The sequence below is a fragment of the Micromys minutus genome (genome assembly GCF_963924665.1).
Source record: "Micromys minutus genome assembly, chromosome: 4".
In the NCBI taxonomy this organism is placed as follows: domain Eukaryota; kingdom Metazoa; phylum Chordata; class Mammalia; order Rodentia; family Muridae; genus Micromys; species Micromys minutus.
Genome location: NC_137973.1, coordinates 29533286 through 29559539, shown reverse-complemented (window position 1 = coordinate 29559539; position 26254 = coordinate 29533286). Strand labels below are relative to the sequence as shown.

Here is a 26254-nt window from a genome sequence, read left to right as displayed (position 1 = left end):
CTTGACTGTGGCATCCTTCTGCCCAAGAGGGCTGCCTGTGGCCTTGGTGGGAGAGGATGAGCCTTACACTGCAGAGACTTGATGCACCAGGGCAGGGGACACCCAGAGGAAGAAGAAAAGGGGAGGGAAGGAGGCACTCTGTGAGGGGAACAGGGTTTTGGATGTAAATAGATAAATAGAAAAAAGAAAAACAAAATGACAAAAAGCAAAACAGATTTTAAATGGAGAGATGGGTCAGAGGGTAACGGTACTTGCTGCTAACTCTGACGACCCGAGTTCAATCTTTGGGACTCTGGTACTGGAAGGAGAGAACCAACTCCCTTAAGCTGGCCTTTGAGCTCTCCACATACACTGTCGTGGCTCACATACCTACTCAAATAAATGTGAAAACAAGAAACAAATATACTTTATAGAACACTAACCTCCCAATTTATTTTAGCACCTGAGTACATTCACTCAGACAAATACATAAACATTCACAAAGGGAAATTACAGAGAGAAGATGATAAAGAGATACAACAGAAAATTATGCTATATCTGAAAACCAAAAAAAAAAAAAAAAAGCTGGATGCTTCCTTGGTAGAAGGCAGGAGAGTGCTGTGAAAGTTCCCTCCCAGAACCTTAAGAAGCAATGTTTTGTTAATACTTTTAGACTGCTGGCCACTGGGGCTGTGACAGTGACATTTTTGTTTAAACCACCTTGCTTGTAGTTCTTCATTATAGTCCCAGAAAGCTAACAGAGCCTTCTTCCAGGGAAGACAAACTACAGTGTTTTAAGCTACAATAGAGCAGGTTGGAAAAATGAACAACAGTGTTTTAATCTCTAGGGCCCCAGACAACTGATGTGTGGGATCCATTCCCACAGAAATGAGCTGTGTTCCCGAATATGGTCAGAGAGATGTTCTGTTCAGATACAACAAACCTAGCTTTGTAACACAGCGTGGCTTATGTACACACACTTCACTCACAACACTCCATACATTTATTCCAGCCTTTGGTTTTCTTGCATTTCCATGTTTGCAGTCAAAGTTTCAGTACAGTTCCCCTCCCCCCCTGCAGTTCACGGGTCCTATGCTTGTTAGTTTTAAAATCTGTTCATGCGTTAGAACCACACATTTGTCCTAGGGAGATACAGATTATTGCTGAGACTCCCGGAAGTACTTCTTACTTAAATCTGGAAGGCGGAGAGTAGGTTCCTGCAGCCATGTCAGTGGCTGTTCTAAAGGGGCTGTGAGAACAGACGCTCCCTGGGGGATTCAGCAGCTGTGACAGGAGTGCAGACAGGTGCCACTTCTGGAGGGGGAGAACCTCATGCAGAACAGTGTGGAACTCACCAGAAGTTCTTTTATGTCAAGGGTTTGTCAGGATCCAGCTTTATAAATAATGCTAAACCAACAAAAGAACAGATGATTGCAAACTGAGTGTTTTTAGTTTGTTGAAACCAAGCAGGGGGACACAGAAAGGAGGAAGAGGTGGGAGGAATCTGTGTGGGTTCAAGGTGACCCTGGTTTCCATAGTGAGTTCTAGGCCAGCGAGGACTACACAGTGAAACTCTGTCTCAAAAATAAATTTTTGACTTTTGAAGTCATTACCTTTTCGTACCTCTACCATGTCCTCCACTACTTCATGACTCATTAATACTTCTATGTCCCTCAGTGGTGGGCTGTGACCTGAGGTGTGAGCTAAAATAAATCTTTTCTTTCTCTAAACTGAATTTGGTCAGGGCATTTATCACAGCAGCAGAGCAATATAGAACAGAAAGACTTGGATTACAAGCTTACAGCCTGAAATGCAGCTGCAAACTGACTGTGGGTTCAGATTGACAACGTCAGTTTCCCACTGATGTTAGTCTATGCTTTGCTCATTTTTTTTTTTTTTTTCAATTGAAAACGAGGTTGGGATGGACCAGTCCTATTTCCTATGTTACCTACCAGATACAGTCTTGGAACTGGATCAAAGGGTATCTCAGTTCCAATTCTGATGGATACTGGCAAATAGGCCTTTCACTAGCAATCTGTAAGAATGCCTTTAGCCACAGAGCTAGGTAGGTATGCAGCTCAGTGGCAGAATGCTTGTCTAGAGCCTAGCATGTACAAAGCCTTAGGGAATGATCAAGTACTGAAATAAACCCCACCTGTAAAACCAAACCAAACCAAAAGACCCCAACCCAACCCAACCCAACCCAACCCAACCACCCCAACTAACCTAAGCCAGCTATGGTGTGGTGAATCAAGTCTATAATTTAGGTACTCAGGGAATAGAGGCAGAGGATTTAGAATTCAGGGCCATCCTGTGCCACATGGCAATTTCAGGGCATCCCAGGCTACACAAAACCTTGTTCTTAAACAATAAACACTCAAATTAAAACCCGACTCCAAAACATTTAACTTGTTCTGTGCATGGCATGAAAGTCAAAATTTCTGTGTGTTTAACAATGAAAGCAAGCAACCCTAATTCAGCCCGACCTCCGAGAGACAGTGGCAGGCAGCTTCTTACCTTTTGCCTCTGTGTGTAAAGTCTTCTCATCAATACTTTGAATATTACAGGAAACAAAAAGTTTCCTTCCTTCAATTTTTTGAAGTTGGCTATTTACCACAACAACAGAAAGAAGGGGGATAGGTCTGCAGAAGGGAGAAAAAATAATTTTTCATTAAACCTATGTAACATCAAAAGATTATCAGGTGCACGGCAGAGCAGTCATAATTGATGCCAGTGAGCAGTGACAATCTTAGAACATTCCTTAGAGTTCTGACACAAAGAGTTTCTCTTGCTTCCTTTCTCCCATGCTATTGCCTGCAGGGAGGAAGAGGTTGTCCCAGACTGGGCTTCTGGGCTTCAGTTCAAAGAGATCACTAGGGTTTCCAGCTCTGTTGTGGGAGAGAGTTTCCCATTAGGAGATCTAGAACCTAGTCTGATGGCAGCGGCAGGAAGACAGGAAAACAGGCCATGAGGTAGTCCTTGTCAGCTTCTCTGTCTTCTCAACATTTCTTGGGCCAGTTAGATGGCTCAGTAGGTGAGGACTTTTGCAGCCAAGCCTAATGGCATGAGTTCAATCTCAGGGATGAACATGATGGAAGGAGACCCTGTAAGTTGCCTCTGACCTCCACTTGTATGCTGTGGAATACATGTATCCCATTCAGACATAATGCATACATAAATGCAACTGAATTTTTTCTCATCTACTTCTTTTTAGGGCACTTGTCTGCCAAGAGCCAGTGCTATCTGTAGTGCTATGATGACTTAAACATCCCATAACTGAGCTATGCAATGTAGCCATATGTAGTTACTGATCACTTGAAATGTGGCTAGTATAAATGAGAAATTGAATCTTACAGTTTAATGCATTTTAATTAATATGTACTTAAATTTAAGTAGCTACATGTGTCTAGTGGCTAGGCATTTGGGAAATCCTGGAGATTGAATAAAATGCCACATGAGAAGGACCTTCTTTGCAGGTCAGAGGCTGATGGAAAAGATAAATCATGGAAGTGTCAAGCTTTTATGGATGAAAACACAAGAAAATTGTCACTGTGATGCAGACTGGCCCAGGTGTCCCTTCCTGTCACATCTTAACATTCCATCCCCACTAGCTTTTGCTGAACCTGTTGATGAAGAGAAACATCTGGCTTTGCTTTTCTCTCAGTATGTACTCAAGATTTGCCAAGGTCCTGGGGACATTTTGCATTATTTTCTGTTTAGCACCTCATTTTCTATTCTAAAATTTCTTTTTAAAAATTTAAAATTATGTATGCTTGTCTTTGTGATAGAATATGCAGGCTAGTGCAGGTTCCCAAAGAGGCCAGAGTAAGAGACTAGATCTCCTGGAACTGTAGTTACAGGTAGTTGTAAACTCACTAATATGGGTGCTGGGAACTGAACTCAGGTCCTCTGCTAGAACAGTGAGTGTTCTGCCTCTGACCCATCTATCCAGTTCCCTTTAAAACTTCTATCTATTTATCTACTTATTTCGTGTGTGTGTGTGTGTGTGTGTGTGTGTGTGTGTGTGTGTGTGTGTGTATGTTTTAATGGAGAATGCTTGTAAGGAAGGTCAGAGAACAACTTGCTAAGGTAAGATCCACTCCAGGTTATTTGGCCTGCACACTGCTGGCTGATTCTTGTGCTGGGTTAGATTCCTGCCATGCTCAGCTTGATTGAATCATTAATTATTTTGAAGCTGTTTTCTTTGTACCTACTCTCTCTCTCTCTTTTTCTATTTTTGGGTACAAACTGATTTTTACTGATCTCAGTTTTCTCCTGGTTAGCTTCTGTCTCATATATATTTCTTTTAAAAATTTGTTGTGTCAGGCCAGGCATGGTGGTGGACACCCTTAACCCAGCAATTAGGAGGATCCCTGTGAATTTAAGACCAGCCTGATCTATATACAGAGCTCTAGGCTAGCCAGGGCTAACTAGATACCTTGTCTCAAAAACAAAAGCAAGCAAACAAACAAAATCTATTTTTTTCTTTAAGTGTATCACAGTTCTCAGCTTTTTGTGTTTAAATGGACTTTCTAACCATCTTCAGACTGATGTAAGTGTGCTGACTTACTTGCTACACTGTCTTACTTTGCCTTCTATCTGATTCACATTTTCTGATTTCTTATTCTTCTAGAGGATTGAGGTTTTTCTTTTTCTTTCTTTTTTTTTTTTTTTTTTTTTTTTTTTTTACTTTTCTACTGCTTCTTTTATTAAATGTCACTCATCTTAATCTGCTCCCTATTGAAAAATAAAAGGACTTCTGTTTGGCTTCTCTCCAACTGTCCCTGTTTCCCTGTTCCAGCTTTTTGCTATTCTGCAGGATGCAGACACTGGTGCTGCTGCTGAGACCTGTGTTCTGCACATGCACCATTTGCTTGCTCACTGTTTTTTTCCATTGTTTCTCTCTGGTCATTCCATCATCTCTTTCCTTCCTTTGTGTGAATTCTCTATATGTTCTCTGTGCATTGCCCTATTTTTCCACAGCCTTTCCAAGTTTTGGCTCAATGAAAACCACTTGCTTTGTCTCTGAGCCTCTGCTGTTGCTGTTGAGAGGTTTATTGCTAGGGTAATGGTGCCCTCTTGTGTCTGAGAAAGCTCTCTTACCGATGCTCCTTTGTTTATGATTTTTCTTTTCTTTTTTTCTTTTCTCTTTTTGAGACAGGGTTTCTGTAGCCCAGGCTGTCCTGGATTCACTATGTAGACCAGGCTGGCCTCAAACTCAGAGATTCCCTCTGCCCTCTGCCTCTCAAAGTGCTGGGTTTAGAGATGTGGACCATCACACCAGAGCTGTTTCTGATACTTTTCAGAGCTCTGCAACTTCTCTAGAATACCTGCATAAATCACCGTTATTTATCCTGATGGATACCTGCTGTGTTTTATTTTGTGAATTTGTATTGTTCTTTCATTCTAGACCACAATATGTTCATCCATCATTTTCTTCAGACACCCCCACCCCCATACACTACTTTGGGGCTCTTATTGGAGCTTTGAACTGTTCTTGTTATATCCCATCCCCCTTTCTCTATATACTGGGTTCAAAGCATCTTTCTCCTTTCCCCTCATTCTTGAGATAATTTCAAGTCACTATTTAATGTACTAAATTGCCATCTCTCAGGACATCAGTAGTTCTGACATCCTTCTAAGAAAAGCATTCTCACCTCTTATTGGGTCTGAAGGTCATCGAGAAGCTAGAGCTGTACTAACTCGGTAGAATCCATGTCAGGCTGACTGGAATTCTGCTTCTCACGTTGCATTCATGCTTGATATGTCTGCCACTGGTTTAGCTGCAGTGGGCGTGTTAATAAAATTGTGGGATATATTTGAGCATCTCGCTGAAATAATGAGTAATGCCGACCACCACCACCACCACGCATTGCAGTCTGTTGAATGGCATTTGCAATAAATCTTAGCAGAGGATGAGCTATCTTGTAGGGGGATGTGATTTGGGATTTCACTAGGTCATGGGATCATAAAAACCATGAAATTATAGAGTTATATAAGTGAAATTTTGGTGAAAGGCACAGGGTGTGTGTATGTGAGTAAACACAATTCTAAACAAAGAAGCAGGAAAAAAAATACATTATGCTCTGAGGCAGAAACCCAGAGAGTAAAAGCTGTCTGCTTTCTACAAGCAGGTAATCACAGGACAGAATTTTAAGGTTTGGTTTATTTGCTTTTGAGGAGAGAGAATGCAGATTTTGCCTGAGTCATGTGGGGAATTTTGCCTGTGGCTCAGAACTAGTACAGGGAAAATATACTCACTGGCTCCAAGCAGAGAGCAGTGATGGTTATTTGCTATAAGCAGGTATTAATAAAAGTCTGAAGCTCCAAGCAGAGTGCATAACAGGTAGAAACTGCCTGCTTCATATAGGCAGATATTAGTGGAAGTTTGATTTATAGATGATATGATATAGGCTGCAGGATACTCATAATCTCTAAATGTGGGCTCCATGGGAAATTTGGGTTAATATTCTGGCATGAAAAATTAGAAAAGTCTAAGAATAGGCTCATACAGTATTTGTTTAGAATTGTTTTAATTATCAAAATGGGTGTGATTTTGAGTTTTGTGGTTGTTTTATTATTCCTCTGGGAGAGAGGTCAAGTTATAAGTTTTCCTGGTTACTGGCTAATGGACATGCTGATTTGGGAGAAAGGCTTTGTCTTTGTGTTTTCATAAAAGGTTATTAGAGTCTGCATATCTTCCAGAGTTATATGAATCAGATTTGATAGAGGCAGACTCCCTGAAGAACTAGATTCAAGAGAATCAAACAAACAAACAAAAAAAAAGGTAAAGATTCTCTGCACCATCCCTCACATGGCATGAATGAAGACTTATGATTGGTTATTATTAAAATTGTCTCATAAAAAGACTGTCTTTCAGATACTCAAAGAGCAGAATTTCATCCTAGTCTGTATACCCTACACAGACCAATACAATCCATATGACATCTTGATGACAGCTTTGGTGAGATGCATCATCAGACATGCTGAATGGACCTGCTTGAACTCCTGCTGTCCTGGATCCAGTCAGGATGCAGACATCAGAGACCAGTAACAGTTGTTGGCATGGCCTTTTTCTTTTTTTTAAAGAAGAATTTATTTATGGGAGTACACTGTAGCTGTCTTCAGACACATCAGATCCTATTACAGATGGTTGTGAGCCACCATATGGTTGCTGGGAATTGAACTCAGGACCTCTAGAAGAGCAGCCAGTGCTCTTAACCGCTGAGCCATCTCTGCAGCCCCTGGCATTGCCTTAAAGCCTAACCAACTCCCACATTTTCCCTCCTCTCCTTTAATATATATCAGTGCCCATATTCAGCAGGAAGAAGTTATGAAGAGTCATCACCCCAGTTCCCTTGGCTTGGGGATCTGGAGGTGGTTATTCCAAGGTTGTCTTTCTGGAGAATTTAGAAATGGTCAGAAGTTAACAGGGAGGAATATAGCTAGAGTTGATTGTGTAGCCACGATCCCATTTGGTATAAATCTTCATAACTGTTACTAAGTTGAAGTTATAATCTCTTACATTGGTACGGAATTTATTTTGATATAGAATTAAGGTTTTCATTGGTATAAATTCCTTCTATTGATACAAAAATTCTAAGAATATAAAGCTTAGACCCAGTCTTTCTTTAACTGCCATTACAAACTGATGTTAGATGATTACACATAAGAGTTAAGGGCCAGATAGCAAATTTATGGCTCTGAGTTAACTGTTAGGGTGTTTTCAAGGTATTTGAATTAGAAATAGTTGAGAGTAGTTAATGGACAATAGTCCAGATTACTTTTCATGGATAGTTTTCAAAAATGTCAGAAATCCACAGAATGTAACATTTAATGTTATTTAATTGATTGTTGTTGGGACACATCTGCTCCTGACACCCCATTCTTGGATTCAAAGAAGAAACTGAGCATCTCCCTCCAGGTGAGGTTGTACTTTGTGGCAAGGTAGCCACTGGGCAGAAACTGCCTATTCATCTACAGACATATTACTGTTCGGAAAAAAAAGACACACTATGTAAAATAATCGACTGATTATCCTTGCCAAGAGAGGGTAGTCAATCCTTTATAATTCTGCATTACACAGCTGTCAGATGATCCTGGGTCAAACAGCCACATTTGATGCTCCAAACTTGTTGAGATACAGGATATAGTTAGGCAGCTGTCTCTACAGTTTGTCTCAGCTCTGGAAGCTGTGTTAAGCTTCCTATATTCTCAGATAATTTTATGTTGCTCTTGGAATTCTGTCGGGATTGAAGACTAACCATAGTCTCTTAGCCAGCCCAGGCTATTTAGCATTGAAAGATAGAGATTTCAGAGGATGGTTTCAGTTAGTATACACGCTAAACCAGGACATAACAGATATAAAATTATAAGTTAGGATAGATAACAGTGCTTTAATTGACAAAAATGATGGACTGGATGTTAGGTGTATCTTATACTTTATAAATTACAAAATGGTAATAGTTATGCCCAATTTATATTTGAGAGAAAAGTTATTTTATTAGACAGAAAAGGTGAGGTGTAGCAGAATTTTTCCTAAATTGATTAAATAATTAACACAAGAAGCTAATCACTGGGTGAGAAGGAGGTGGGCCTTCTGGGTCCCAGAGAGGAAGAGGAAGGCAGGAGGAGGGGACTTCCTTTTGGATGGTGGGAACATGGCAGACAAGATGTAGAATAGGGCTGTTATTTTGGGTGGTGGAATCCACAAGAATCCGCCACCACTGTAAGATTTCTAACATAGAATACTTGGTGAATTTAGGATGCTAGATTCTGTGCCCAGAGATTGTGTTATTTGTTGATTCTAAACTAAGATTGTCTGGTGTTTTCCTTTTTAGTGATTCAACTGAGCTCCAGAGAAAGGTAACCATGGCAGAGCATGGTGTTTCGAGAGTGTGCCCCCAGCTAGCCACTGAAATTTGGGAGTGCTAAGCGGGTTTGGCAGCAGCCAATCTCGGGGATTTCAGAGCTCTAGAGAGGCAGAGCCAGTTTTGGTGGGCCAGGCTTTGGCAAAAGGGAAATATGAGGTCTCAGGCTATGTGCCAGGCTGGGAACAGACTGAGACTTCCTGGCAAGTGCTTAGTTGGCCATAGTGTGGGTTGTTTTTTAAATAATGCATGCAACAATTAACAGAAAAAGTTTACTCACCTCTGATATAAACTTTTCTCTCTCTCTCTCTCTCTCTCTCTCTCTATATATATATATATATATATGGATGACTTAGCATAACACAGCTAAGGATTAACCTATAGACAATAAACTTACAATCTATGAAGCATGGCTTCCAAAAACCAGCACTCAAGTAACACAGCTTGTGTGACATGAAAGGGGAGATGCTTAATAACTTATGTACCATATCTTTGTGGTAATAACCCAGAGCCCCTCTTGGAGACTTCATATTCTGGAGCCTTTGCTCTGTGCTGCTCTGCCCCACAGTTCTTTCTCTATTCCTTGTTAGAAGCTGTTCTGTGGTTTGGTGGAGGGCTGTGGCTGGATGGTGAGGAACATGGTGAACCTTTACTTTTGATGAATTCAAACTCATCTTACTTGCACTTGACTGCTCTGTGAAGTTATGAGAATGGGAAGTATTTGGTTGGTGCTGAGCCTGAGGGCCTGTGTCTAATCTGTGGGATCCACATGGTAGAATGAGAGAGATGACTCCCATGGGTTGTCCTCTGACCTGTGTGTGCACAGCATGGCATGTGCCCTTCACAGAGAGCCAGGCAGTCCTCGTCCTAAAACTGGCACACATAGATCCCAGCCTCCTTACTGATAGGACTAATTCTGAAGCACGACTTTCTCTTCCTGGAACTTATTTGTATGATTTTGCCTGAAGCTCTCTGTAGAACTTTGAGAGTTAAGGCTTGGTGGCTTACTCACTGTCCCTGCTCATCCATGTTCCTTGCTAGTCCTTTGGCATACATCTTGATTTAAGATCTGCTGCTGGATAATCTGCCGTAAGAACCATCACAGACTTACTTTTTATAGTCGATGTTGAGGTTGGCCGTCATGGAAATGCCCTCGGCAAATGCACACATGCCGGTAGTGATGTCAATGATGGTTGCAATGGCACCTCCGTGAAGAAATCTAGTCACAACAGCAGTGGAGGAGAAAGTTTAGCAAGTCCAGGAAATAGCCCCTCAGGATAGAAATTACTTAAGTGTCTTTATACATTTACTTTATATTCAGTACACTTATGGCTAAATAAAATCTATATCCTTAACTTTGTCCATAGCAGAAAGGATACTTATAATACAATTGGAGCTTTGTAGTAATCATATCATAGCACAAAAACCCCTAAAATTTACATAAGAAACATTATTTTTACACATATACACATTCCTTGTTTAAGTTTAGAAAGTGAGGCTGGAGCCATGTTTTAGAAGTTAAGAGCATGTACTCTTGCAGAGAACCCAAGTCCAGTTCCCAGAACCCGTGTTGGGTGGCTCACAAATACACATATATACTCATGCATACACACATTCGCATACACACATTCATATGTACACACACACACACACACTCACATGCATACACACATTCATATGTACACACACACACACTCACATACACACACACATTCACACACACACACACACTCACATACACACACACATTCACACACACACACACACACACACACAGTTTAAAATAATAAAAAAGGCTTCTGGTCTGAACCTGAGCCCTGAGCAGACCTTGGGTGTTGGTGCCATACCCAATCCCACAACCTCAGAGGAAGTCCGTCACTCAGGTGCTCTAGCATGCCCAGGACCACAGGTGAGGAGGATACAACATCTGTTTCCATACCTGAAGTAACTGGGTCCCCTGGGGTCCAGGAAAACAGAAACCCCCTTCTAGCCAGCAGCCCGGGTCCCTTCTGGTCTGAACCTGAGCCCTGAGCAGACCTTGGGCGCAGGTGCTGCACCCATTCCCTCAACACCCAGAGGAAACCCAGGTGCTCTACCATGCCCAGGACCATAGAATCAGAGGATCACAGGAACACAGGTGTCTTAACAGGCACAGGATCACAGAGGAAGCTAGACTCCCAGGAGACTGGACACACCCAGAAGCATTGGAGCTCTGACACACTTAAAGACATCAGGAACTTGGTCACACTGAGACTCCAGTATCTCAGAGGCAGCTTGACTCCCAGGAGCTCTGACACACTCAGAATCCAGAATCACAGGAACACAGAAAAACTTAGACTCTGAGGGGTTCTGACACAATGAGAATCTCAAGAAGGACAGGCTTCAGTCAGAGACAGCTAGGGCAGGTAGCACTAGAGACATTCAGATGGCAAGAGGCAAGTGCAAAAAATAAGCAACAGAAATGAAGGCTACTTGATATCATTAGAACCCAATTCTCCTACTACAGCTAGTCCTGGATATCCCATCATACCTGAAAAGCAAGATTGGGATTTAAAATCATCTCATGATGATAAAAGAGGACTTGAGAAAGAACATGAATAACTCCTTTAAAGAAATACTAGACAACACTATAAAACGGGAGAAGGAATTGGACAAAACCACCCAGGATCTAAAAATGGAAATAGAAACAATAAAAATATCACAAAGGGAGACAGCCCTAGGGATAGAAAACCTAGGGAGGAGATCAGGAATCACAGATGCAAACATCACCAACAGAATACAAGACATGGAGGAGAGAATCTCAAGAGCAGACAATACCATAGAAACCATTGACACAACAGTCAAAGAAAATGCAAAATGCAAAAAGCTCCTAACCCAAAACATCCAGGAAATCCAGAACACAACGAGAAGACCAAATCTAAGAATAATAGGCATAGAAGAGAGTAAAGATTCCCACGTAGGGATCCAGTAAATACCTTCAATAAAATTATAGAAGAAAACTTCCCTACTCTAAATTAAGAGATTAACATGAACATAAAAGAAGCCTACAAAACTCCAAATAGACTAGACCAGAAAAGAAATTCTTCCTATCATGTAATAGTCAAAACACCAAATGTACAAAACAAAAAAAAAAAAAAAAAAAAAGAATATTAAAAGCAGTAAGGGAAAAAGGACAAGTAACATACAAAAGTAGACCTATTAGAATTACACCAGACTTTTCAACAGAGACCATAAAACCTAGAAGATCTTGGGCGGACGTCATTCAGACACTAAGAGAACACAAATTCCAGCCCAAACTACTACTTTACCCTGCAAAACTCTCAATTGCTATAGATGGAGAAACCAAGATGTTCCATAACAAAAATAAATTCACATAATATCTTCCCACAAATTCAGCCCTACAAAGGATAATAGATGGAAATCTCCAACACAAGGAGAGAAACTACACCCTAGGAAAAGCAAGAAAGTAATCTTCTTGCAGCAAACCCAAAGGAAGAGATCCACACAAACATAATTGCACCTCTAACAACAAAAATAACAGGAAACAACAATCCCTATTCTTAATATCTTTTAACATCAATGGACTCAATTACTCAATAAAAAGACATAGACTAACAGACTGGATACTTAAACAGGACCCAGCATTTTGCTGCATACAGGAAATGCACCTCAGTGACGAAGACAGACACTATCTCAGAATAAGAGGCTGGAAAAAAAATTTTCCTAACAAATGGCCCCAAGAAACAAGCTGGAGTAGCCATTCTAATATCAAATAAAATTAACTTTTAACCAAAAGTTATCAACAAAGATAAGGAGGGTTACTTCATACTCATCAAAGGAAAAAATCTCATTCATAAAAGAAACTTTATTAAAGCTCAAAGCATACATTGCATCACACACAATAATAGTGGGAGACTTCAACACCCCACTCTCTTCAATGGACAGATCATGGAAACAGAACCTAAACAGAGACACAGTGAAACTAACAGAACTTATGAACCAAATGAATTTGACGGATATAGGGCATTTCATCCTAAAACAAAGACTATACCTTCTTCTCAGCACCTCATGGTACCTACTCCAAAACTGACCATATAATTGGGGTCATAAAACAGGCCTCAACAGATACAAGAAGGTTGAAATCCCATGCATTCTATCAGATCACCATGGACTAAGGCTGGTCTTCAACAACAACAAAAAACAGGAAAGCTACATACACATGGAAGCTGAACAATGCTTTGCTTGGTCAAGAAAGAAATGAAGAAAGAAATTAAAGACTTTTTAGAATTTAATGAAAATGAAGGCACAACATACCCAAACTTATGGGATACAATGGAAGCAGTGCTAAGAGGAAAACTCATAGCCCTGAGTGCTTCCAAAAAGAAACTGGAGAGAGCATACAATAGCAGCTTGACAGCACACCTAAAAGCTCTAGAACAAAAGGAATTAAATATACCCAAGAGGAGTAGAAGGCAGGAAATAATCAAACTCAGAGCTGAAATCAACCAAATAGAGACAAAAAGAACTATACAAAGCATCAACAAAACCAGGAGCTGGTTCTTTGAAAAAAATCAACAAGATAGATAAACCCCTAGTCAGACTAACCAGAGGGCACAGGGACAGTATCAAAATTAGCAAAATCAGAAATGAAAAAGGAGACATAACAACAGAAACAGAGGAAATCTGAAAAATTATCAGATCCTACTACAAAAACCTATACTCAACAAAACTGAAAAATGTGGATGAAATGGACAATTTTCTAGACAGATACCAGGTACCAAAGTTAAATCAGGATCAGATAAACCATACAAACTGTCGCATAACCCCTAAAGAAATAGAAGCAGTCACCAAAAGTCTCCTAACTAAAAAAAGCCCAGGACAAGATGGATTTAGTGCAAAATTCTATCAGATTTTCAAAGAAGACCTAACACCTAAGAACAACAATATCAACCAACCAGAGCTCCCAGAGTTTCCAGAGACCAAACTACCTACCAAAGAGTACAAGTGGAGTGACCTATGGCTCCAGAAACATATGTAGCAGAGGATGGCCTTATCAGGCATCAATAGGAGGAGAAGTCCTTGGCCCCGTGGAAGCTCAATAGGTCAGTGTAGGGGAATGCCAGGGAGGCAGTAGGTGGGTAGGGGAACACTCTCGTAGAGGCAGGGGGAAGGGGTTTAGGGTAGAGGGATTCCATATGGGAAGGGAATAACATTTAAAATGTAAACAAAGAAAATATCTAGTAAAAAGGGGGGGGGGGGACAAAAAACACAAAAATTATAAAAGAAATCTTTAAATAGTATGCTGACATTTTAAATGTAGCCAATATAGATAATTTACAATAGTATATTATAAACATCTCTCCATTTCAATGAATATGTCTCTACATTAAGATTTTAATGTTGTCTTTGTAGTCCTGGATATGTGAGATAAAGCTCTATCAGCTCCGTGCTGCTAGGACATGGCTCTTACCCAGGTACTCCTTGCAGGTGAAGACCTCCCTGAAACAAGCAGACTATTCTCTTCTCAGTGTTATTGTAGAACATCACGTACTCAAAGCCTAGCCCTTCCTCTAAGCTTCTGGTGAACTGTTGGGCCTTTGACATTTGCTCTTCTTTCTTAAACTTTGAGTCTGTAAAGAAATTGGGATATGGGTAAAGGAGGAGAAAAAAAAAAACAGATATAAGATAAATGCCATGATAGAATTAAGCTCTGATAAAATCCTATGTGGATGGAAGACTGATTCAAACACCAGTGAATGGAATGGAAAGGTCATAAGAAACAGTACAGTGGCTAGGAATGTAGTTTAATTGGCAGAGTGCGTACCTAGCATGAACAAATGTAGATGACTGCAATGCTGACACTGGGAGGCAGAAGATGAGAAGTTCAAGGTCATCCTTGGCTACATGGTGAGTTTGAGGCCAGTCTGGACTACATGAAACCTTGTCTCAAAACAAAATAAAACTCTTGAGTGGTGGAGGCACACGCCTTTAATCTCAGTACTTGGGAGGTATGTGCGTGGGAGAGCTGGCCTTGCCTTGGGGTGGGGTGTCGTGGTTGAAGGAGAGATGCTTACTGCAACCCTAACCCCTGAGTAACCCTGACCCTGAGTAACCCTAACCCTAACTACTTCCTAACCCCACTACCTAGAGTAGATAGATGATGTACTGGCTGGTTTTGTGTGTCAACTTGACACAAGCTGGAGTTATCACAGAGAAAGGAGCTTCCCTTGAGGAAATGCCTCTACGAGATGCATTTTCTCAATTAGTGATCAAGGCAGGAGGGTTCAGCCCATTGTGGGTGGTGCCATCCCTGGACTGGTAGACCTGGGTTCTATAAGAAAGCAAGCTGAGCAAGCCAGAGAAAACAATCCAGTAAGAAGCACACCTCCATGGCCTTTGCCTCAGTTCCTGACTCCAATTTCCTGCCCTGTGTGAGTTCCTGTTTTGACTTCCTTTGGTGATAAACAGTAATGTGTTTATATGAAGTGCAAGATGAATAAACCCTTTCCTCCTCATGTTGCTTTTTGGTCATGATTTTTTTTTTTTTTTGTGCAGGAATACAAATCCTGACTAAAACAGATGAAGTATAATCCTAGGGATTATGAGAGCTGAAGAGCTAGCCCTGTTCCTTATGGGCTGCAACACTTGGGAGAGCAGGTCCTGTGCCTCCCCTGGGAAGTACAATAGAGCTGACCCTGCTGGTGCAATCAAGGGTAAGCTACCCCCAACAGCACGATAGCAGGAAAGCTAGCTTACCTATTGCTGGCTGAATCATTGGATGGGCATGAGCTAAGTGGGGTAGGGCTGGAGAGCTTTCCCAGGTGGTGTGGGTGCAGGACAGTTGGCTCATCTATCATCCAGGTCTAGATCCAGGGCTTCTGAGTTGGCCCTCTCTAACATCTACCCCATTGATAAACTGCTGGAGCATGTGAAGGGGCCAGTCCTACAGATCCAATGCTGCAGGATCTCCACAACACAGGGCAACAACAGGATGTCCAAGAAAAGTCCCAGTGAGGATCCAATATTGGTAGCATAGCAGACCAATGATTCACTGTGACAAACATTTGCAAGCAAAGCTGTGTGGACAAAAGAGTATACTGTGGGATATACTGTGACATCACCACTGCTTCTACAATGAGATTTTCTTTCTTTTGTGTGGGAGGTTGCAAGGGTGGAGGCAGACATGAGAGGACAGGGAAATGAGTGCGATTGGGGTACATCAGGTGAAGTTCACAAAGAAGCAACAAAAAGTTAAATTACAAAAGAATACTGTGAGAAATGGGTACACCCTATGAGAGTCTGATGTTGGTGTGCTGGACAGTTCCTGAGAGACTAGGAGGAGTAATGCAGTTGTAGAAGGTCTGTTGCTGACAAGGTATGGCAGGGAGGAATGTCCAGAGCAGGCCAAGGGAAGGGAACACAGTGCACAAGTCATTCAAGTCATACAGTTCATTCTTACAGGGCAGGAGCAGATCAAGCTTAGGTATAGGGAAGAAGGGACAAGAGGTGGTGAGAGCTTGAAAATGTTCTTCTGTTGGCTTTCATTTTTCATGTAGTAAAATAAAAAACAAGACAAGCTAAGAGTGAGAATAGGAAAGAATTAGAGGTGTGAGTAAAAAGGCCAGGAAAACAGGAGACAGACTTTCAGGAAATATTATGAACTAATGTGAAGTCATCAACTTCAGAGAATCAATCAGTCAATCAATCACACAAGCAACCAACCAACCAAATAAACCTCTCTGAAAATTAAAATACTTATTTGATACAAAATATGTTAAAAATCAAAGAAACAAACTTAGAATGTCAGGAAGTGTAATTTCTGAGTGTTGGGTATGAAGTAGGTTGTCAATGGGTTTAAAGTCTGGGAGATTAGAGGGTTGGCTGGCGGTTTATGTGAACTTGACATAAGCCAGAGTCACTGGAGAGGAGGGAGCCTCAATTGAGAAAATGCTTCAGTAAGATCTGACTAAACGGCATTTTCTTAATTAGTGATCAATGAGGGAGAGCACATCCTATCTTGGGGTCTATAAGAAAGCAGGCTGAGCAAGCCATGGGGAGCAAGCAATAGGCAGCACTCCTCCATGGTCTCTATATCAGCTCTTGCCTCCAGGTTCCTGTCTGGTTTGAGTTCCTTTCCTCACTTCTTTTATAGATGAAATGAAACATGCAAATGTAAGCCAAAGAAACCCTTTTCCCCTCAACTTGCTTTTAGTCATGGTGTTTCATTAACACCATGGTGTTTCAGTAACTCCAACTAAGATAGAGTAATTCAAGTGTTTTGACCTTCTCAGAGGAATGGAGCCAGATTCTGAGATAGAGAAAAGAAATCGGTGATGTCAGCTTCAAGATGCCAGGTTGGGATTGTAAGTGTTGCAGTTCTGAAGAGGAGTGTTGCAGCTCTGTTCTGGCTGTGGGGAAGGTTTCCCCAGTGCAAGTGTAACAGCTCTACTCCAAGAGGTATCCTGGTAATCAGGAGCTAAGGAATACTACAAAGTCACACTGCACAACAAACCTCACAGAAGAAATTTATTGCAAGGAAAAGCCCAATAGGGTAACTTTGAGAAGCTGCAGGGAACTGAACAGAAGCTAGGATTTACCCGAGGTTTCTTGGGGTGAGGGTGGGTTAGTGGAGCTTCCTAGGGTGAGAACTGGTGGGATTTCAAGTCCGGAGCTTGAGGCGAGCTCAGGGATTGGTGAATTTTTTTTGTGTTCATGGACTGGCAGGATTCTGTGGCAAACTCAGTGATTGGTGTGTTTCTGTGGCAAAGCTTGGTGACTGGTGGGATTCTGTTTATTAGCCCTGGTTTTGGGCTTGGGTGTCAAGTTCAGGGTTTTTATCCTTTGGCCCTTTGACCCTACAGGGATCATCTCATTTTTGACAGTATGTTATATCCTCTCATAATCCACAAAATTTAGTGAGATTTCTGGCCTGTAAAACTGGGGACTATTGAACTCCCTGCACTGTATTTATTTATTTCTCTTTCCTTTCTCTCTAACCTGCTCTCAATTTCCCTTCTTTCTCTATCTTTCAGTCTCTCCTTGCTCTGCTTTCCACCCCCTCCTTTTATCCTTTCCATCTGGAAAAAGGGTCTTGCTATGTAGCCCATTGTCTTGAACTCACTAAGTGGCCCTGGCTAACCTTGAACTCAGGATCTTCCTGCCTCATCCTACTGAGAGGGATTATACATGGAAGATCTACCATGTCTAGCTCTTCCTTATCATTACCTTAATATTCAAATATTATCTATGGGGAACAATTTACAGATTATTCTTACCAACAAAACGGGTTTGGAATTCTTGAAAGGCATGAGTAGGGTTTTGTCTGTATGAAGGCAAACGTTTCCAGGAGCCATCTTCACATTTCTTCATGAACTGGTCAAAAAGGAGTCTTAGGTCCTTAGTCCAGCTGGGGTTAGGGAGAGCATAGTCCTTATGAATGACTTTCTCAGAAGAAAATAACCTCTAAAAGACAGAGACAAGAAAAAGAGGAATAGGAGGTATGTAATATTTATACTTTCTGCAAGTTCCTAAGACTACAATGCTGCCTTTCTTAATGCTAGAACACAATCACTTCAAAATAGTTGGGAACTTCAAAGCCCACTTTTCCCATACCCCTTCACAGAGATAGGAGAATGACAGATGGTCAGTGATTTGCCTAACTTCTCCTAGCTAGCTACTGGTGAGGACAGCATTAATCCCAGGTGAGCCGGTCACCAGACACAGAGAGATGAATAGATATTATCAAAAGTACACAGGTGAGGCACACAGAGGGAGCTGGGAATAGTATTGCACCAGTACTTGGCTCTTTGACATGAACACTGACAAATAGAAAGTAGCCATCGGGCGGGAAAGATGGCTCAGTGGTTAAGAGCACTGACTGCTCTTTCAGAGGTCCTTAGTTCAAATCCCAGCAACCACATGGTAGCTCACAACCATCTGTAATGGGATCTGATGTCCTCTTCTGGTGTGTCTGAAGACAGCTACAGTGTACTTATATATAATAAGTAATTTTTTAAAAAAAGTAGCCATCTGGAAAGAACAGTGTATGTAAAACCAAACCAAAACCAAATAAATGAACAACTACAATAAAACTGGAAACCAATCTGTACAAATGCAGGGAGGCATGAAGTAGTTTTGAAGGGTTTTATTAACTCTATGCAGTAGGAACTAACAATTGTCCCCATTTTACAGATGATGAAATTAAAATCTAAAAGAAGCTAGGCAATGTCAAAGTGTAAGAGAAGGAGCAGAGCCCTGGGAGCCTCCCCTTTTCCAGGTCTCTGGAACTTCCTAGAGATTCTCCCCACCCCCAGCCCCATCCCTGGCAGCTGCATATTTTCATTCATTCTGGTCTTCTGGGCTTCTTTCCTGTCCCCCTTTTCTCTTCCCCTTCCCCTCTCCCATGCAGGTCCCTCCCTTCCTCTGCCTCCCATGACTATTTTGGATTCAATGTTGGTGATCTTAGCTGAAATGCCCAATGGTGGGGAGATGAAACCTGAAGAGACCACTTACAGTAGTTAGACAGGACCCCCAGTGGAGTTATGGAGTACCAATCCACCTTCAAAATTCTTGACCCAAAATTTTTCCTAAAAGAAATGCAAGGACAAAAATGGAGCAGAGACTGAAGGTAAGGCCATCCAGTGACCGGCCCAACTTGGATCCATGGGTGGGTACCAAACCCTGATAGTATTACTGATGTTGTTGTGCTTGCAGACAGGAGCCTAGGGACCCTCTCCCATGCAGGTCCCTCCCTTCCTCTGCCTCCCATGACTATTTTGGATTCAATGTTGGTGATCTTAGCTGAAATGCCCAATGGTGGGGAGATGAAACCTGAAGAGACCACTTACAGTAGTTAGACAGGACCCCCAGTGGAGTTATGGAGTACCAATCCACCTTCAAAATTCTTGACCCAAAATTTTTCCTAAAAGAAATGCAAGGACAAAAATGGAGCAGAGACTGAAGGTAAGGCCATCCAGTGACCGGCCCAACTTGGATCCATGGGTGGGTACCAAACCCTGATAGTATTACTGATGTTGTTGTGCTTGCAGACAGGAGCCTAGCACGGCTATCCTCTGAGAGGGTCTACTAGCAGCTGACTGAAACGGATGCAGATATCACAGCCAAGCATTAGGCTGAGGTTGGGGACCCCCTATGGAAGAGTTAGGGGAAGGACTGGAGGAACTGAAAAGGATGGCAACTCCGTAGATCAACAGTGTCAACTAACTTGGACTTCTGGGAAGTTCCAGAGAGTAAGCCACAAACCAAAGAGCATACAAGGACAAGTCCAAGCCCCCTGCACATATATAGCAGAGGACTACCTTGTCTGGCCCAAGTGGGAGAGGATGTTCCAAATCCTGTAGAGACTTGATGGGGGATGCTGGGGTGGGGAGGCAGCCTCTCAGAGTTGAAAGGAAGGTGGGAAGGACTCTGTTAGGGGAGACTAGGAGAGGAGACAACATTTGGGATGTAAATAAATAAAATTAACAGAAAAAAGAAAAGGAGCAGAAGGATACAGAGGTGTAGGCAAAGCCTCAATAGGCCATAATAGGAAAGAGAGTAGTAGTGTCCAAGACTGCAAACGGAGGGTTCTACTTAGAGGCAGTTGGGTAGCTCCATGAGAATTATGAGATCATAAAGCAGAACTTGGGGACAACTTCCATAAATCAATGAAGGAATAGGATGCATGCTACAGCTAGTCCCTGTGGTACCATGGAGTAAATGATAGTTAACTACAATAAAGAATACAAGAGGGACAAGAGGAAGCAGGGAGAAGAGAGGTCAGTGTCATGGTAACTACGACTTCCCACCATAGTTCTCTGGAGCACTGAGTGTTAGCACTACTCCAGTCAACAACCGGAAGCTTGGAGGATGGGAAGACAGGGTGTGATCTGTGGAGGAGCATATTCAAATGCTCCCAGACACCAGACAAGAAAGAGCGGTAGAAACCTCACAACCTCACAACAGTTACGATTACGGAAGGTATCTACCATGCGGCATTCTACTTGTAGTCACCGTTACCAGTCCATTCTGATTACTGGATGTGTCAGTTGGACCACTTCCCTGACACCGTGATGTACTCAATGATGGAAGAATCAGCATTTGTTGATGCCAGGGCTGACTCCAATCCTGGTTAAATAGGAAGAACAGAGGGAACCTGTCTCAAGTACTCTATGAAAACAACAACCACAACAGCAGCAGCAACAACAGCAACAAAATGGATTGGTGAGATGGCTCAATGGCTAAAGGGAAAAGTCTGCACCAGGCCTGATGATCCCAGTTGGACACTTGACACTTGTATGTTGGGAGGAGAGAATACACAGTTGTCCACAAAGCCCCACTCACATATATGTAAATGTAAACAAAACAACAACAAAACCCTTCCTCAGCGAGAGAACCGAGGAAATGACAAGAAATAACACCTAGCTTGTAGCTCAGGATAAGTAACTTCATGTTCTACGCCACTTTGACCAGTTTCTCCCTTTAGAACCCAGCACAGATAATCTGGGAAAGACAAACTCCACCTATTTCTAACTAAGTACAACTGTGGTAAAATATTGATGCATTTCCTCCAAGTTCTTTCCATTTACTGCACTGCACCCTGATTTATACTGTGAAGGGACTTCATTTTACATTTCCTGGCAAGCCTCTGGCAGCAAAAATCTTGCAGAGCTGAATAGAAAGCTTCACTCAGCAGGTTTCTTTCTTTGAATACTGCTCATTCCCACTGAAGTTGCCATCCACATTTTGTTTAGTTTTTCAGTCAGAAAAGTTTGAAAGTAGTGGAAATAGTATCAAAGCAAGAGGATCAAGGGATTTGCTATGAGGTTGTGCTTCCCAGTAATGTCAGAAGCTACACCAGCAAAATCTCACCAACATGATTGCTCAAACCTGAGCTGGACAGGGAGGACGAGGACACCAACAAACAAGCTAAGCCACCACAGTGAACAGCCCAAGAGGCTTCGGCCCTACACAAAGACCTACAGGGAACCGAGTAAAGCTGGGAATGGGAGGGAGAGGTGGTTTTCCCCAGAGTTGCCTAGTCCCAAACAGTCAGCACTGAAAACATACAACACAAAAGTAACCAAGACAGGCAGGAAGAACTCTTAACCACCAAGTTATCTCTCTAGGACCCAGTAATAACCATTTTTGTTTTGAGACAGGGACTCACTATGTAGCTCTGGTTGTCCTGGAATTCACAATGTAGGTCAGGCTGGCCTCAAAATCACAGAGGTCAGTCTTCCTTTGCCTTCTGAGTGCTGGGATTAGCACATGCTCAGTTTAGTAATTACCCCTACACCCCCTTTTTGAGACAGGGTTTCTCTGTGTAGTCCTGGCCATTCTGGAAGTCCTTCTGTAGACCAGGCTGGCCTCAGAGATATACCTGTCTCTGCCTTCTGAGTGCTGGGATTAAATGCATGTGGCCTTCCACACTCCCTGATCACAAACAGAAAAATAGTTGTACTCCTCTGACTGAGAATTGAACCCAGTCATAGCAGGGAGAGCACTGAATCTTCACCACTAGAGCACCATGGATGTTGGTTTATAATTATGAATCTAGGTTCATTTTATCCTCAGGTCTCTTTTCTTTTTTAAATGTGTGTGTGTGTGTGTGTGTGTGTGTGTGTGTGTGTGTGTGTGCATGCATGCCATGGCACTCATGTGAAGGTCATAGGACAACTTTGTGAAGTCAATTCTTTTCTTCCATCCTTTCATGAGTTCCTAGGATTGAATTCAGGTTGTCAGGTTGCAGACAGGGACTCACCATGTAGCTCTGGCTACCCTGGAATACCTTGCAAGCCACCTTGTTGGTCTCATTCAGATCTTTCAAGTAGGAAACCCCAGTTTTCACATCCTTTTATGGGCTAAAGAAATACAACTGATTGAAGACTTTTAGCCATCAGAATGGTTCCTGGGCTCTCCTACTTACCTAAATTAAAGTTTTATTTTTTTGAGACAGGGTCTCATTGCTCTGGATCTCACTGTGTAGACCAGGCTAGCCTACCTACTTCTACCTACTTCTGCTCTACCTATGTCTGCTTCCTGAGTGCTGGGATTAAAGGTGTGCTTTACCACACCCAGTCTGATTTTAACTTTTAAAATAAAATTTAATAAATTGTTTTAAGCTCTATTATGTACCTTGTTTTTAATACGGGGAACAGAAAGGACAAAAAGAAAAGACTTAGACTCTGCCCTTAAGTGTGAGCAGCCTTAGATAACCGAACAGATAACTAGACATAGATATGGATACAAGTGTTTTAACAGAATATGTAAACAAACAAACAAACAAACAAACACACATCAACAGAAAACCCAGACTGATTTCTTGCAGCCAAAGCTCATGAAGGAGAGAACTAAAGGCTGCTCTAAGCCATGGCTCAGAGGATGAAATGGCTACAGGGCACACTAGGGGACTGCTAGGGACTCAGCCTTCACATATGGGAAGCTCAGAGAAAAGAGGAGCAGCCAGACAATGTTGACAATACAGAAGAGGGATCCTAACTCAGGCCTTGAATTTAACCTTCTAGGTTACTGGTTTAAAAAAATCAGTGTGAAAGGTGATTTTAGGTACCACAAGGATAAGAATAGATGTATGTTTTAAATATAAGTAACAATATACAATTACAGTGATAATACATTACATATAGTTGTGTATCACAGAAGGACTAGAGTAGCACATCATATTTTTAAAGATTTATGTCTATGAATGCTCTATCCGCATGCACATCAGAACTCATTACAGATGGTTGTGAGCTACCATGTGGTTGCTGGGAATTAAACTCAGGACCTCTGGAAGAGTAGCCGGTGTTCTTAACTGCTGAGCCATCTTTCCAGCTCCTAGCACACCATACTTGTTATAGAAAAATTATTTTTACTTAGGATGAAACTACTTAAAGAGACAATTATGAGGCTGGAGAGATGGCTCATTGGTTAACAGCACTGTCTGTTCTTCCAGAGGATGCAGGGTCAATTTCTAGCACCCACATGGCCACACAAATGTCCATAACTCCAGTCCCAGAGGGATCCAACACCCTCATCCGGTCTCCATAGGCAATGCCACAGACATACAATGATCAACACACACATACAATAAATGAGTTTAAAAATAAATTACGTTTTTCTTTTTTTCTTTTTATTTTATTTATTAATTTTGGTTTTTCAAGACAGGGTTTCCCTGTGTAGCGTGGGCTGTCCTGGAACTTCCTCTGTAGACTGTGAGGTCATAGAGATCCTCCTGTCTCTGCCTCTTGAGTGCTGGGCTTAAAGGCGTGCAGCACCACTGCCCAGATCTGTTTTTCTCTTTTCTTTTTATAAAGGGCATTCATGTAAGAATCATGAAGTGTGTGTGTGTGTGTGTGTGTGTGTGTGTGTGTTGAAATGCTCATTTTCCAGGAGCTTCCTTAAAGTAACAATATTGGTTTTTACAAAGTTTCACCAAGTGCAAAGATTGAGTTAAAATGGTGAGAAATAAGGGAAAGTAGCAAAGATTGATTAAAAAAAAAAAATCAGGGTTAGCTATGGCCCAGAGCTGGACTAGGTACAGAGGAATTAGAAAATACAGTTTAAGTGATATTCAGTAGTAGAACTCAGTGAAATGGGACTTATTAACCTCAGGAAAGAGGAAGCAGAGGAATCTGGAATGATTTCAGACTTGTAGCTTGAAGGGCAAGGTTAGAAGGAAAAGATGCTCGTTAGTGTGAAAGTGTAGATGACTGAGAATGGGAGTGGAGCTACTAATTTTAGTTGGATGCATGCCGGGGTTACCTTAGATAGGCACTACAGTGTGCTGGGAGATAAAAGCAGCTCAATTCTCAGTTCAAAGAGTTGAGATCTAAGAGCTACCTGCGGTGAATGCACTTGTAAATTCATAGCATAGACTGTGAATGAAGAACTTGTAGGGATAATCATTACCCTTTGTTCTCAGCAGAGGAAAGGTCGCACGCTTGATCTTTAGTTATACATTTATGGAAGTTGGATGTGTAAGTAAAGTGACGACTTTTTAATGCCTCCTTTAAAAGAAGTTACTGAATCGAAAGCAAAGCCTGTAAATACTAATGCTTAAATGTTTTCAGCACAGACTGCCAGGCACCAACATGTAATTAAACTAACTTATATTTGCTGTTGTAAGATTAGCACAAATAATTTTGTTTTTTAAACGCAAGACGGTACCTGACTGATGAGAATCCATTAGCTTTCATTATTATTTGAAAACTGTGTGAGTGTCCATCACTGAGGGCCTCCAGCCCTCTCTTATTGCCTAGTAGGAAGCTGCAGTACATTCGGAGAGATGCCACAGTTACCTAATAACCAAAGTTCTTTTCTAGTTCTCAATACAGAACTGTTCCCTGTTGTTCTTTATTACAACACACAGTATACACACATTTGATTTGGCAAACTGACCCATTCTTCCAAACTAGACCGTTAATTCCTTGAGGGGAAGTTTTTTTTTTTTTTTTTTTTTTTTTTTTTTTTTTTTTTTCTTTTATCCTTATTTAACTATAGTATGTCTTATCATCAGTAACCAGGCACACCTGACGTACAGTTGGAGCTCAACAAGCACTGACTACATCAATGAAACAAAGCAGGGATAAAAATAAGGGCAGGCAACATTTAAGATTTACACTCCAGGTATGCTAAATGCTTCCCTTGCATTACCTCAGTCTTACAACATCCTCTAAGATGCTGAAAATGGGCTAGAGAGGGCGGAATTGATAATGACAACCAGTAGCCTCCTACCTCTTCCTGAATTGGTAATAACAAATCAGAGTCCATCAGGATTAGATCTCTGCTAAGGATAAGTGCTCTTCTCCAGGGGTCTGTAATGGCTCTCTCGCGGTTTTCTGGGTGACCTTGCCTAACCTTTGTTATTATCTCAGTAGTAGTAGTAGCGATTCCATCCCTGCTGACATATTTCAATCTCGAGTCACTTTCTCTTCCGGCTCCTCCCGATTCATATCTCAGGGCTGAAGAACCCGTGCGCCCGTTACAGCCTGGAGCAGGTGTTAGCTTAGCCCCGGTCGCACTCTCTCCCCTCTCTCGCCTTCCGAAAGCAGCGTCCCGGGACTCACCCTCTGGGCTCCAGGCAGCCTCGCAGGCGTGGCCCCAAGAGTGCGCAGGCGCATGGCGCAACTTCTCAGCATGGCTCAAGCGGAGGCCAGGAAGCTGCAGTCTGCTCTCGTCCAGAAAGAGCCACACTATCCCACACACATGGATTGGATTCCGGACTATTAACTGTGGAGGCGGGTGCAGGGCGGAGCCGTGCGCCGCCTAGGATTCTGGCGCCTCCCTGAACCCGGGCGGACCGACTCTTCACTGCCTACTTTTGGTTCCGGGAGATTTTGCGTCCGGGTCTCAGACTTGGTTACTGTGAACTCGGACTCCCGCACAGGCACAGCGAGAACACAGAA

The 26254-nt window shown here is 42.0% G+C and overlaps 1 protein-coding gene across 1 annotated transcript; it reads right to left on the bottom strand.

Annotated features, from left to right (window-relative positions):
- Positions 1–403: 403 nt before the first annotated feature.
- On the bottom strand, positions 404–26050 carry THEM4 (thioesterase superfamily member 4). The gene is made up of 6 exons (XM_080916420.1): positions 25916–26050; positions 18125–18311; positions 14320–14479; positions 9961–10068; positions 2497–2621; positions 404–1386 (listed from the first exon to the last, which is right to left on the bottom strand). Exons 1-6 carry the CDS (start codon positions 25985–25987, stop codon positions 1346–1348), a joined length of 693 nt encoding a protein of 230 aa, XP_080772546.1. The 5' UTR covers positions 25988–26050; the 3' UTR covers positions 404–1345.
- Positions 26051–26254: the final 204 nt, after the last annotated feature.

Bases quoted from the DNA above. Each gene is read 5' to 3' on its own strand.
- THEM4 (XM_080916420.1), bottom strand. From the start codon at position 25,987: ATGCTGAGAAGTTGCGCCATGCGCCTGCGCACTCTTGGGGCCACGCCT. The intron at 14,480-18,124 runs GTAAGAATAATC...ATTTCTTTACAG, and splicing joins ATTCCAAACCCGTTTTGTTG to ACTCAAAGTTTAAGAAAGAA. The intron at 10,069-14,319 runs GTAAGAGCCATG...TGTTGTGACTAG, and splicing joins CACCTGCAAGGAGTACCTGG to ATTTCTTCACGGAGGTGCCA.